Below are 12,387 nucleotides of genomic sequence, written 5' to 3' on the forward strand. Positions count from 1 at the left end.
CACACACACACACACACACACACACACACACACACACACACGGAAAGCCCATGAGAGCTGGCACTTGCTGGGACTGCCTGGCTCTCCCCTGCCCCTCTCCAGTTTTGGTGCATTTCCAGGTACCTGAGCTCTTTCACTGTGGTGACTGGTAACAAGAGCTAGCATTTCCAAAGTGCTCAAGTTACACTAAGCTAGGTGGTTTTCTAGAAGCCCGGCTGGCTCAGTGAGTTCTGAAGTGCACTGATACCCTAAGGGTTATCAGTTCAAAACCACCAGCTGCTTCAAGAGAGAAAGTTGAGGCTTTCTACTTCTGTAAAGAATTAAAGTCTAGGAGACCCACAGGGCAGGTCTGCCGTGTCCTATAGGGAAGCTGTGAGTCAGAATGAACTCCATGGCCACGACCTTGGGCGCTGCACTAATCCCTTTACATGTGCTGGTTCTTGTCGTTCTTGAGAAGTCTCCTATGACCCAGTCCTAGGATTGTCCTCATCCTAACCAGTTAAACAGAATAACCATAAACCCAAGGCACAGGCATGAAGGAACATGCCTGGTTTGACGAAGTAGGGGCCAAATGTAGAGAGAAATCAGGAGACCATCCCTAAGAGGATGGCCATCCACAGGAGTGAGGATGGAGGTGCTCTGATGTCACTGTGGGTCAGGCGCTGGGATGCTAACTGCAAGGTTTATAATTCAAATCCATTAGCTGCTCTGTGGGACAGAGATGAGGCTGTCTCTGCTCTCGTGAGACTCACTCCCTACAGGGGCAGTTCTGTTCTGTCCTGGGGTGCTGTGAGTTGGGATGGACTGGAGGCAGTAGGTGGCTGAAGGGATGGATTGGGGGGTGTGTTCAGAAAGGGGAAGAACCCAGAACTGGGATATAGTGAGGGACTTTCGTGTCGGTGGTTAAATATTGAGGGCTTTGGGGAGCAAGGGCAAGTTGCTAACCCATGGGCGGGCCCCTTGAAATTCACCCAGCTTGCTGGGGGTGCTCGAGTGACATAACTTAGAGGTCCCCCAAAGCCCTGCCAGCTGTGGCTTACCAGAAGCCAGTGAGTCATTGATGGGGTCCGTGCCAGGGTGGTGGACTCCCCTTGTGTTGGTGTCATACTTACTAAGCTGTGTGCCCAAGCTTCCTGCAGGTGGGTCATGTTTCAGTGTCCCTGGGAGGGGAGATTGCTTTGTCAGCAACCCACTCAAGACCACCGGGGCAAGAGGTACAGGGTGGGTGGAAAATGGGGATGAGATTTCTGTACAATTGTCATTCTATCGATAATCCATTGAATTGGTAATGGACCCCATTGATAGAGCAGAACTGTCCCATGCTTTCCCAAGGCCATAGCTCTATATTGGGGCAGGGTACATATATACATCACATATATGCTTATTGATTCTCATTTGCATTGGTAATGAGCTATCTTGCAGACACTTTTTGAATTATAAATATGCTCAGGGAATTGATAACTGCATTTTAATTCTCATGTTCATTTTTGCCGATTCACTCAGTAAGCATTTATTGAGCATCTCTTCTCATGAATGTTCGGCGTGTCTAGTGACCCTGTTCTCTCCGTGCTCTCTGTTGGGGAAAGGGGCAGACACATACTTGGGTAAAGCCCTGGGGGACTTTTTCTCTGTTTTGTTAAGTAATGTGGTAGGTGACACTCAGGAATTATGGGAATTAATGGCTTTAAGGGGAAAGGGGAAACTTGTAAGTTAATATAAAAGCAGAAAAAACTATTCAAGGAAACACTTGGTGATATTACATTCATTAAAAAATAGAAGTATAAGATATGACAAAATAAAAATTTATAAATTATCAAGGGTTCAGGAGGGAAGGGAAAGCGGGGAGGGAGGGGGGAAACGAGGATCGCAAATGTTTTGAGAATGATGAGGGCAACAAATGTCCAAATGTGCTTTACACAATTGATGTGTGCATGCATTGTGATAAGAGTTGAATGAGCCCCAATAAAATGATTTTTTTAAAAGCATCATGATAAACAAACAAAAAATAGCAATAGACTTTGAATTTTTTTAAAGGCTCTTTTTTTTTCATATTTTGACAGTGAATAATTTGAAATTGCCACTACCCTATCCAAGGAGCCCCAGTGGTACAGTGGCTAAACACTCAGCTGTTGCTAACCTTTGAAGCTGGTGGTTCAAACCCATCAGCTGTTCTGCAGGAGAAAGATGAGGCTGTCTGCTCCCGGAAAGATCACATTCTTTGAAACCCTCTAGGGAAGTTTGATTTTGTCTTACAGTATGGCTATGGGCCTGAATCCACTTGATGGCAATGATATCTTCTAATGCTTTATGAATTAGTTTGTTTATTTTGTAGCATTAGTGATAAATATTCTAATTATTAAATTATAATTATTGAATATTTTCTAAGAATTCTGTATAATTGCAGTATTCTCAAGAATTAATTCAAATAATTGCATCAGGCATATATTTAATTGCCTTCCTTATGTGGTTATGTTCCTTCCTGTTTTATTCTAGATGGACCCCGGCCATCACAGAAAGAAATCATATCACTACGGGCCTTCATGCTCCTTTTCCTGAAACAGCTCATACTAAAGGTAAACTCACATGCATGTAATTCAGAAACACAGTCTCCGAGGTGGAACGGAACCCATGGTGGGGTTGAAACCATTGGTGTTATATTAATAGTAGCTTCCTGGGTGGCACACTCAGCTAATGGTTTTGAGAAGCTGGTGGTGGAACCCACAGAGGGACCCTGACAGGCTGGCCTGTCGATCTGGGAGAGGCCACTGTGTTGGGACTGGGAGCTGCTGTCTGCACACCTGCTCTCCCAGCGCTGGGACTGCCTCCCGAGAGAGTTACGAACAGCAGCCATTTTCAGTGCAGGGGTGCTTTCCACAAGTGACAAAATCTCCATCACGATGCCTATGGAGATCAAAAGGATAAACCTGACTTGACTGGTTAAAACCTTGGCACTTGATAGAGTTTTCAACATTTTCTGTGGTATTTTTTGGTTGGTCTTTTTCCATATGAGGGTTTATCTCAGGTGTATTATGTCAGTGGGGGTAACCCTCTTGAATTTTGGCTATATGTTTTTCTGTTTTTCAGTATATGAAACACAGAATTGATGAGCCTATAGGGACAGCAAGTAGAATGATGGTTCCTGGGGGGTACAGTGGGTAGGGGGGGTGTAAATGGTAATAAATTAAGCTGATATTAAGGTGTTCAAGAAGTAAGCATGTTTTGAAACTGATTGGGGTAGCAATTGTACAATACAACTTGATGTGATTGAACTATGGAATGATATGATGTCTGCATTAGCTCCCAATAAAATGGTTTTGGGGAAAACAAGAAAAAATTTCAGTCGCGACTGTAGTTGAACCCAATTTTGTTTTAATTCTTTTTGAGACCCACCATGTCACTGGATGCATCCATATCCATGGAGAAGTAAATGAATTGAGCAAGGATGTTTATTCCAGAGAATGGTCCCTATTCTGTTTTCAGGAGGCTTACATAACACATTGTGTTGCAGCACTCTAAGACCAAGATAAAGGGAAACAAAAGGCTACATTGATATTGTAAAGTCTTGTGGTAATTTGTACAATTTTAAGTGAAAATGCTTTGAAAATAGTACTCTTAGAATCCTAATCAAATGTCAATCGGTAACTTTAAAAAATAGATCTAATTTCCTCAGCCACTAATTACCTTGAAATAATCTGGTCTGAAATATGAAGTCCGGGGTTTTTAATAAAAACAGCACTGGGTTTCCTGCACGGTCATGTCAAACGGCTGTGGTACCTCCCGTGTTGGAAGGTTTCATCTCAAGTGACCAGCTCCTTATTTTTTGTTAGGACCGAGGTGTAAAGGAGGATGAGCTTCAGAGCATATTGAATTACCTGCTCACCATGCACGAGGTAGGCGCCCTCTGTACTTTGCATTTTGATTTTCCTTATGTCCAGCTTTTGAGTAAAATGTTAACTCAGTAAACATTGGTGATTCTTATTCTGCAGGATGAGAATATTCATGACGTGCTACAGCTACTTGTGGCTTTAATGTCAGAACACCCAGCCTCAATGATACCAGCATTCGATCAAAGAAACGGAATAAGGTATCCTTACAGCATTGGTATTAGACTTTAATCAAACACCTGGCATTTTTACAGTACTCCCCCTGCACACACACTTCTCACTACCTCAGCTGCAGCTAACATGTAAGAAGGAAATAAACGGCAAAGGTGTCTATTGTTGCTCTCCATCTCCAGCTTATACTGAAGTGGCGTTGCCCTATTTGTGGCAGGAAAATGACAGCATTTAGGCACTAGAAGCATGAGAAATTGCCAGAGTTAGCTGCCCCTCTATGTGATAAGACATTTAGACTCTGTCCTGTTGGTGCTAAGGATGGAAGACATCTGAACACTGAAAGGTGCTCAGATTCCCATTGGGTTAGCTGGATGGATCATGAACAGATGGACAGATGGGTGCAGCCAGCTGAACAGAATTGTTGGATGAGCGTGATAGGTGGGGAGGAGTGGGGAGGCACAGAGCAGGCGAGGCCTGGACATGAAGTGAGACTGAAATGCGAGGCCAGATCAAGATGTGTCCATATGAAGTCCGGGGTTTTTAATAAAAACAGCACTGGGTTTCCTGCACGGTCATGTCAAACGGCTGTGGTACCTCCCATGTTGGAAGGTTTCATCTCAAGTGACCGGCTCCTTATTTTTTGCAAGGGAGCTGTGTACAGAGTGTAGGTCTGCAAGGGAGCTGTGTACAGAGTGTAGGTCCTTCAAGTCCTTTCCTGCTCCTCTGATTTCAGTCTCATTCTGTGGGCGGGCTGTTCACTTTGGTTTGGCATATATTGTTCTGGAGTCTGAGTAAGTGGGATGGGCAGGAAACTTGGCTCATGCCATGTACAACCAAAGGCACGGATTGTGAAAAAGAGTTTGCAAATGATACAGTGATAAGTGTCAGGCATTTTCTCTGCTCCTTTGTAACATGACCATCCATATCAGAACATGACCTGCTAGTCCTGAAGGAGGCCCTTTCAGGTCAGGAGCCACCACTTCTTCCTCTCCAGCTATCTAGCCTGAGCTAGCAATCGTGAGGCTGCCGAGCTGTTTATCTGAAGAAGAGAGTTAACACCATAATTATGAGTAGTTACTGCTATTTTCTTACTATTTGATTGAATTATATGAAGCTGCTTGTACTCCACTGATTTGATCAAATGTGAGTAATGCCAATTTTACATAGTTCGATTAAGCAATACAACTACATTTATTTTCCTGAAATTGTGTTTAAATGGAATAGTTAATATTTAAATGGAGTACTAAGTATATCCCAGTTCTTGCTGTGTTATGTTAATTTGTCACTTAAGTGACAAATGAAAATGTCCTCATAGCCCTTGTGTAAGATATGAAACTTAGTTGGATAAGGTACAGTGTAGCGTGGAAATAGCATCCTGAGCTATTTGGACACATTGAATGCATATCTCATGAAGGAGAGTGATGTTTGGTGAGATCTTAGGGTTGAAATAGTATTTTTAATGCACAGAATGAAAGGAATGATTTAAATAAGACCCAATCCATTGCCACCGAGTTGATTCTGATTGAAGGGGACCCTGTAAGACCAAGGAGAACTGTCCATAGAGTTTTTAAGGCTGCTATCTTCATGGGGGCAGACAGCCTCATCTTTCCCCCACAGAGCAGGTGGTGGATTCAAACCATCAACTTTTGGTTAGCAGGTGCACGCATAAACACCACCAACGCTCCTTAGGCACAAGGTATCAAGTAGCTTTATGGCTTATGAAGGATCAGGAGCTGAGCATGAGAGATGTTGCCAGAATGCTGAAAGCAATCAAAAAGATGGGAAATGGTTCTTCTCATCGTTTGTGCCCAAAGGCACAAAATTAAATGTGCCTTTAATTTTTCTACTGCAAAGTAATGCGGAGAAGGCAGCTTACAAAGAGGGCAGACACAGGTTTCAAGATGCGCAGGCATATGGAAGTTGGTAAAACCGAGTCACCAGCCCTGGGGGCACGGGGGAGTGTGTTGGTGGCTCAGTGGTAGCTTCCCCCGGCCTCTTCCCCCATCATCCTGGGAGGCCCAGGTTCACTTTCTGCAGATGCACCTCTTGAACCACCACCACCCACCTGTCAGCACTTGATAGTGAGGTATGTGGGAAAGCCTCAGTGGAACTTCCAGACTATGGGGACTGGTGGTCTACAGCCCTCTGATCCTTGGTCAGGGCCTGGCAGCATTGATCCTATTGTGCTCACAGTCACCCTGAGACCGGGCTGTCCTGGTGACAGCTCCCCATGATGACAACAGCCAGAAAGAGGATGTGTTGTCGGGTGCTGCTGATGGGTTTCGACTCACAGCGACTCTTTAGGACAGGCTAGAACTACCCCTATGGGTTTCTGAGACTCTGGTCTTGACGGGGCAGTCAGCAAGGTCTCTCTCCCTTAGAGCCACTGGGGGTGTGGGGGGGCGCTCAGACCACCTAGTGTGTGGTGCTCTGCTGAGCACTTCGCCACTGTACCACTGGGGCCCCTTGAAAGTAGACATTAAAGAGTAACATTTGTATATGAGGAAATTTGGGGTGATTCTGATTAATACAGTTCATATATATCTTAAGAATTGGACCCCTGAAAAGAAATTTGATTGAATTCTAGTGATATTTCAATTGGATATAAGGAGGCCCTTGGTGATGATGAGACACAGAACTGAGCAACTGAAGAGTTTGGTTTCTTGTGTGTAAACCTTCTTGAAAAGAGCAGACAACGGTCTGCCTTACTTAGGTAGCGGAGCCCTGGTGGTGCAGTGAGTTACAGGTGAACTGCTAACCACAAGGTCAGTGGATCAAGCCACCAGTAGCTCTGAAGGAGAAAGATAAAGCTGCTTCCCATGTAAAGATTTACCGCCTGGGAAACACAATGGGGCGGTTCTACTCTGTCCTCAGGGACACTCTAAGTAAGAACTGACTCCATGGCATGGGTTTCTCTGACCTAGCTTAAGCCACTTCCTGGCCAAGTCTAGGGAGCCAGAGCAGATAGATGCTATATGATGCTATATATGATGCTATATTACAGTAAACATTTCAATACTTACTCGTCAGTAAGATTCTTATCAATGCACGTCACTGACCTTTGCGTCCTGTTCTGTAAGCAGCGTTTGTTTGGGCGTAATGAAAACTGCCATGTGCAGATGGCTCCCTAGGCAGTTTTAGTTTGGTCACGGTCCCTGTTGACCCAGGACAGGATAGAGGTTATCTGTCTATCTGTCTCTCTCTGTCTCTCTCATCGAAGCTCTTCCTGGAGACTAGGGATGCTGTAGGAGCTCCCGCCTAAATCTTAGGGGAGGGCTACACTTTCAATTTCCTTCTCCAGGTGGTATCCACTGTTGGATGCTCTTAACCACAGTTTTCTGAGTATGTTTATAGGTGCAGCCTTCCTATTCAGACTTTACCTTCTCATTACTGATCTTGGTTCCCAGGGGCTCTGAAACGAAATTTCAGCATAAGCATAGGTATACTGAGGAACTTGGAGGTTTGGGGACGAAAATCCCCTTCTGAGGAAGATATTCATTCTTACTCTTGGGCTTGCTTGTCCTCATGGTCTACTTCTCCATGCAGTAAACGCCAGGTGATGGAGCTTACTCCATAGCAAGCATTCCCCAGCTTCTCTTTTGGAGTGTAGAGTAATGTAGATTCAAGACCCATGGAGGACATTGTCCCTTGGTCATCTTTATCAATGTCATGGACGTCAGAACATCACGCCTCACTTTCTCTTACCAGCTTCGCTTCTTCAGCCTAGGTGGCGTCTCCTTCCAGATAGACCGCGATGTTTTATTTGGGCAAAAACCTGCAGCAAAATACATGCCAATGTCACAGAGTAGCCAGTGCACCCTGAAAGAAACTTGTAGAATTCCAGATTTCATTGCAAACTGTGCAGTGACATTGCCTCATTCAACCATATGGAAAAAATATTTACTTAAAGCAAACAAACAAAAGAGAATAAATAGTGGAGTTATTGTCTACAATTGTTGCAGCCAAAAGTCCAAGCAGTGATTTCAGCTTCTAGAGAACCTATCAACATGGAAAATAGACGAGAGTGCTGTGGTGAAAGTCTCTCGGGCTGGGAGTCATGGGCAGGACAACCCTCAGGAGAGAAGCTGCCTTGCTGGTTGGTCCACTTTCCTTCTCCACCTCAGCAGAGAGACACAGCCACGGTGGCCCTAGGTCTGCTCTTTAAATCATGGCCTACTCCAAGAGCCACACAGAGACGAGTGTTGCTCCTACATCCCACTCCGCATTCTTGCAAAGGAGAGAGGACCAGCCCATGTGGGCTCCGTTTTTCTTGGCCAGAGCCTGTGAGCTTCAGAGTCGAGCCCGGTCATTTGAGCGCATCTTAAATGGGACCATCGGCTCAGTGTTGTGGCTGGCTGTGCTTATGAACACAACAGGCCTTGCCCTCTGGTGTCTGCATTTAGCAGACCCAGTTCAAGAAAATTGAGTAGACCATGCTGATTTTCTGCTATCACAAAGAATTTTTAAGAGACACCTGGTATTTTATACATTACAAGTTTGTTGGAAGACCATACAGTACGTGCTTAAAAGATTTAAAAGGTGCTATGTATATATTGGCGTTTTTATTTTTTGTTTTAGAGTGATCTACAAATTATTGGCTTCTAAAAGTGAAAGTATTTGGGTTCAAGCTCTGAAGGTTCTGGGATACTTTCTGAAGCATTTAGGTCACAAGTAAGTTATTATTTTTCATATTGAATTGTAAAAGTATCTGTGGAAGTGTGATTTTACTAGTCTTGTATCTAGCTTGACACAAAATCTGACTGGAATAATCTAATGATGGGAAATAATGGCTTCCAGTGGTAAAGTTGTTCTCCTTTATAGGGTCATGGTTTTCAAGGTAGGTTATGGAACAACAGCATGATGACAGTAATTCAGTTTGTATCTATTTGCTTCCGTAGAGGAAATACTGTTTCTCTTAAGGCTGGGGTGGAATATTCTGTGACAATCAAATAAGGCCGGGTACATACGCATTGCAGCAAATCCTGCCTGGGGCCCAGGGGACGCCTAGCCACTCGCACAGTTGAGTCAGTATTGGATTGTCTGTTTTTTTTCTTAACAACGAAGCTTGCTGATTTCTTTTGTGGTTTGAAGATCCTGGAATACTTCGTTTCTTTTGTAAAATAAAAGTTTTAAACACTTTTTAAAAAATGCATTCTCTTCAAGCAGCCCAGGCTGGAACGGTGATCGTGTTCCACTCTGCGTGCAGTGCCTACAGATTCCGCTGAGAGTCTGACTCACCGTGGAGCCCACCGAGAAAGGAGCACTGTTGTTTAAGGGTCACCGAGAGGGGTCTTCAGGACCCCCACTGTTGCCAGTTCTTTCTTTGGTGATCAGACTCACCAGAGAGTTTATTGACGACACTGGCAGAAACTGGGCACGATCCGAGGAGACGGGCCACCGCGCTGGCCCTCCTCGGGATTGCATGTCACCTGCATCTTGGTAGCAAACCAATAGTCATGTCAGGGAGAGAGTAGGCCAGGACTCGGGACAGGTGTGGACACCCTGTGAGCACCCCAGGGACCCAGTGTTTAGAGAGCAGAGGGAATGTGGCTTCAGTCGATCTCCCAGTGTACTTGGAGAAACACTGAAGAAATATGTGAATTCCTTGAGTCAAAAATTTAATAGTGTGATATTTACTGCATTAGTACTTGTATTATTAGTATATTTGTATCAGATCCCCACTGTTTGTGTTTAAGCACTGTTATCATCCTCATTTCGAGATGCTGCTGCTGGATTAGCCATGTATACATGTTTACAAATCTGCTAATCAGGGCCAGGTTGATTTCTGAGTTCTCATTTGTCTGACTGCAGAGATAGAATTTAAAAATTCTGTGTGTTGCCACATGTTAATGTGAACAGTTAGCAAGATAGCAGAAAGTACAACTTGATTTGTCATTCTTACAAGATCAGACTAACTCTCCATTGTGGTACAGTAGCTGTTTCTCCTAAATAGCTGATATCATATATACATGTGGACCTCCCACTGCATTTAGATTAGTCTTGAGACAAATGTTTCCATGTGAATCTAGTAGTTACTACTAATTATTATTTAGGATGTGAGACATACGAAAGACAAACTCACTAGAAAGAAGAGGAAATAGTTATCATCATAGATGATTGTGTCCAGTGGTTCCAACCACAGCAACCCCGCGTTCATAGACACCAGCACTGCCCACTGGTGCACCATCTTCATGCTTCTTGTGTTCGAGGCCAAGTCATCTCGTTGACTCTCCTTTATTGCTACCCCTCTACTTCGTCAAGCTTGGGCTCCTGCTCCCGGGGCTGGTCTCTCCAAAGTATATGAGATGAAGTCTTACCATCTTTGCTTCTGAAGAGCATTTGCTTCGTCTTCCAAGATAGATTTGTCTGTGCTTCTGGCTGTACATGGTAATTCTGTATTCCTAACATTATAAATCAGACATCAATTCTTCTGTCTTTCTTATTCATTGATTACATGATTTGACTGACCATCTAGAAAACCTAAGATAATTATTTATAAGACTCAAATAGATACTGTCGAAGCCAGTGTCTCATCTGTATGTGGAAGTCTGATTTCAGTTGCCAGGTGAAGCTTTCTATCTGCCCATGGTAGTCTTTCTGAACACCCAGATCTAGACCCATAGGAGACTTAAGCTCTGCTTTGGGGAGGGTGATGGTGGTGTGGGGGTCCTGTCTTTGCGAAGAAGGGGCTCAGAGTGGAGCTCAGAAGGGTCTGTGCATGTGTAAGTACAACAAACACTCCTGCTGACGACTGGTGAAAAGAGACTTTAGGAACTTTACTTGCTTTTCTTGATTTGTAGAGGAAGACATAAGGCTGATTGAGTAGCAGATATGTCCTGATTGCTGCTTATGCTCTTCACCATGCCTCACCGTATGATCCACCAAAACGACAAGATCCACGGCCGCTGAGTCCATCCTGACTCATGCTGACCCTGTAGGCCTGGGGAGAAACGCCCCACGGGGTTTTCACAGCTGTAATCATTACAGGAACAGACTGCCAAATCCTTCTCCCAAGGAGTAACTGATGGATTTGAACTGCTGACCTTTTGGCTAGCAATCCAGTGCTTAACTCTTACTTGACTGAACCCTGTGTTAGTTTGGTTAGACTAAAGAAACAAAATCCTAGACACTCATGTGTATAAGAAAGAGCTTTATATCAAAGAGTAAGTGTATATTAAGAAAGCATCCCAGCCCAGTCCAGATCAAGTCCATACATCCGATATTAGCCCATATGTCCAATACCAGTCTATGACTTTCTCTTTAGAGTCAAGCAACACATTCATTGATGCTGAATGCAGGAAGATCACAGGCCAGTGTATGGAAGGTCTTGTGGATCCTGTGGAGGTGGAAAAAACTCAATGCTGGCAGGGGTCTCCACATGGCTCCTTCAGTTCCAGGGCTCTAGCATAGCTCCATGTGACTTGTCAGAAGGAATGTCTTGCAGGGAGTGAGTGTGTGTCCCACTTCCAGAGAACTATTTATCTCCTTGGCACCTCCACATGAGGTCATCAAGCAACCTGATTGACAGGCTAAACTCCACCCCTTCACTCTTAATAGCCTCAAACTGACAGCAGATTATGTAACCACCACAAACCCATTCAAACCCACCAACTTCTACCCTGTCTTCCACACAGATGAATACTAAAGGTAGAATCTGAATTTGCTAGGGTAAGCTTTAGGGGAAGGAATAAGCATGTGGTTGTCTAATAAGCCTTGGTGGCATCGTGGTTATGCTGTGGGCTGCTAACCGTGAGGTCAGCAGTTCAAAACCACCAGCTACCCCACAGGAGAAAGATAAGACTGTCTGACTGTTCCCATGAAGAGTTACAATCTCAGAACCCCACAGGGGCAGTTCTCCAGCATCCTATCGGGTTACTCTGAGTCAGCATCACCTCAACAGCCATAAGGAATCAGAGTCCCTTGGTGTGATTGTTCATTTCCCACCCAACCAACACGGGGGATCTGAGGTCCAACAAAAAAGGTATAGCTGGAGCCTCCTATCGGTGTCTGAGATCCCGCCTCCTGTGGGTTCATTCTGTATGCTAAACGAGGGACACAGGGAAGCATCATGAATGCTCAGACACACTACAGAAGTTGGTGCTACAGATAAGGAGTGGAAAAAAGTTACAACGCATTGTCATTGTAGCGCGAGTGCTCTCCATTGACTTGGTTATGTTTCTTTTTTTATTGTTTATTTTTGTTTTTGTTTTTTTTTTAATCATTTTGTTAGGGGCTCATACAAGTCTTATCACAATCCATACATACATCAATTGTGTAAAGCACATTGTACATTCGTTGCCCTCATCATTCTCAAAACATTTGCTCTCCACTT

The 12,387-nt window shown here is 44.3% G+C and overlaps 1 protein-coding gene across 1 annotated transcript in view; it reads left to right on the top strand.

The window, feature by feature from the left end:
• NBEA (neurobeachin) overlaps nucleotides 1–12,387 on the top strand; it is a 465,975-nt gene that overhangs the window by 99,688 nt on the left and 353,900 nt on the right. The window contains exons 14-17 of the mRNA XM_045294000.1: nucleotides 2,494–2,573; nucleotides 3,828–3,890; nucleotides 3,987–4,084; nucleotides 8,634–8,726. Of these exons, the coding sequence (XP_045149935.1) occupies nucleotides 2,494–2,573; nucleotides 3,828–3,890; nucleotides 3,987–4,084; nucleotides 8,634–8,726 (334 nt within the window). The remainder of the gene's footprint in view (nucleotides 1–2,493; nucleotides 2,574–3,827; nucleotides 3,891–3,986; nucleotides 4,085–8,633; nucleotides 8,727–12,387) is intronic.

This window comes from Echinops telfairi, unplaced genomic scaffold (genome assembly GCF_000313985.2).
Source record: "Echinops telfairi isolate 266 unplaced genomic scaffold, ASM31398v2 ScPeMD7_2565;HRSCAF=3150, whole genome shotgun sequence".
NCBI classification, from domain to species: Eukaryota; Metazoa; Chordata; class Mammalia; order Afrosoricida; family Tenrecidae; genus Echinops; species Echinops telfairi.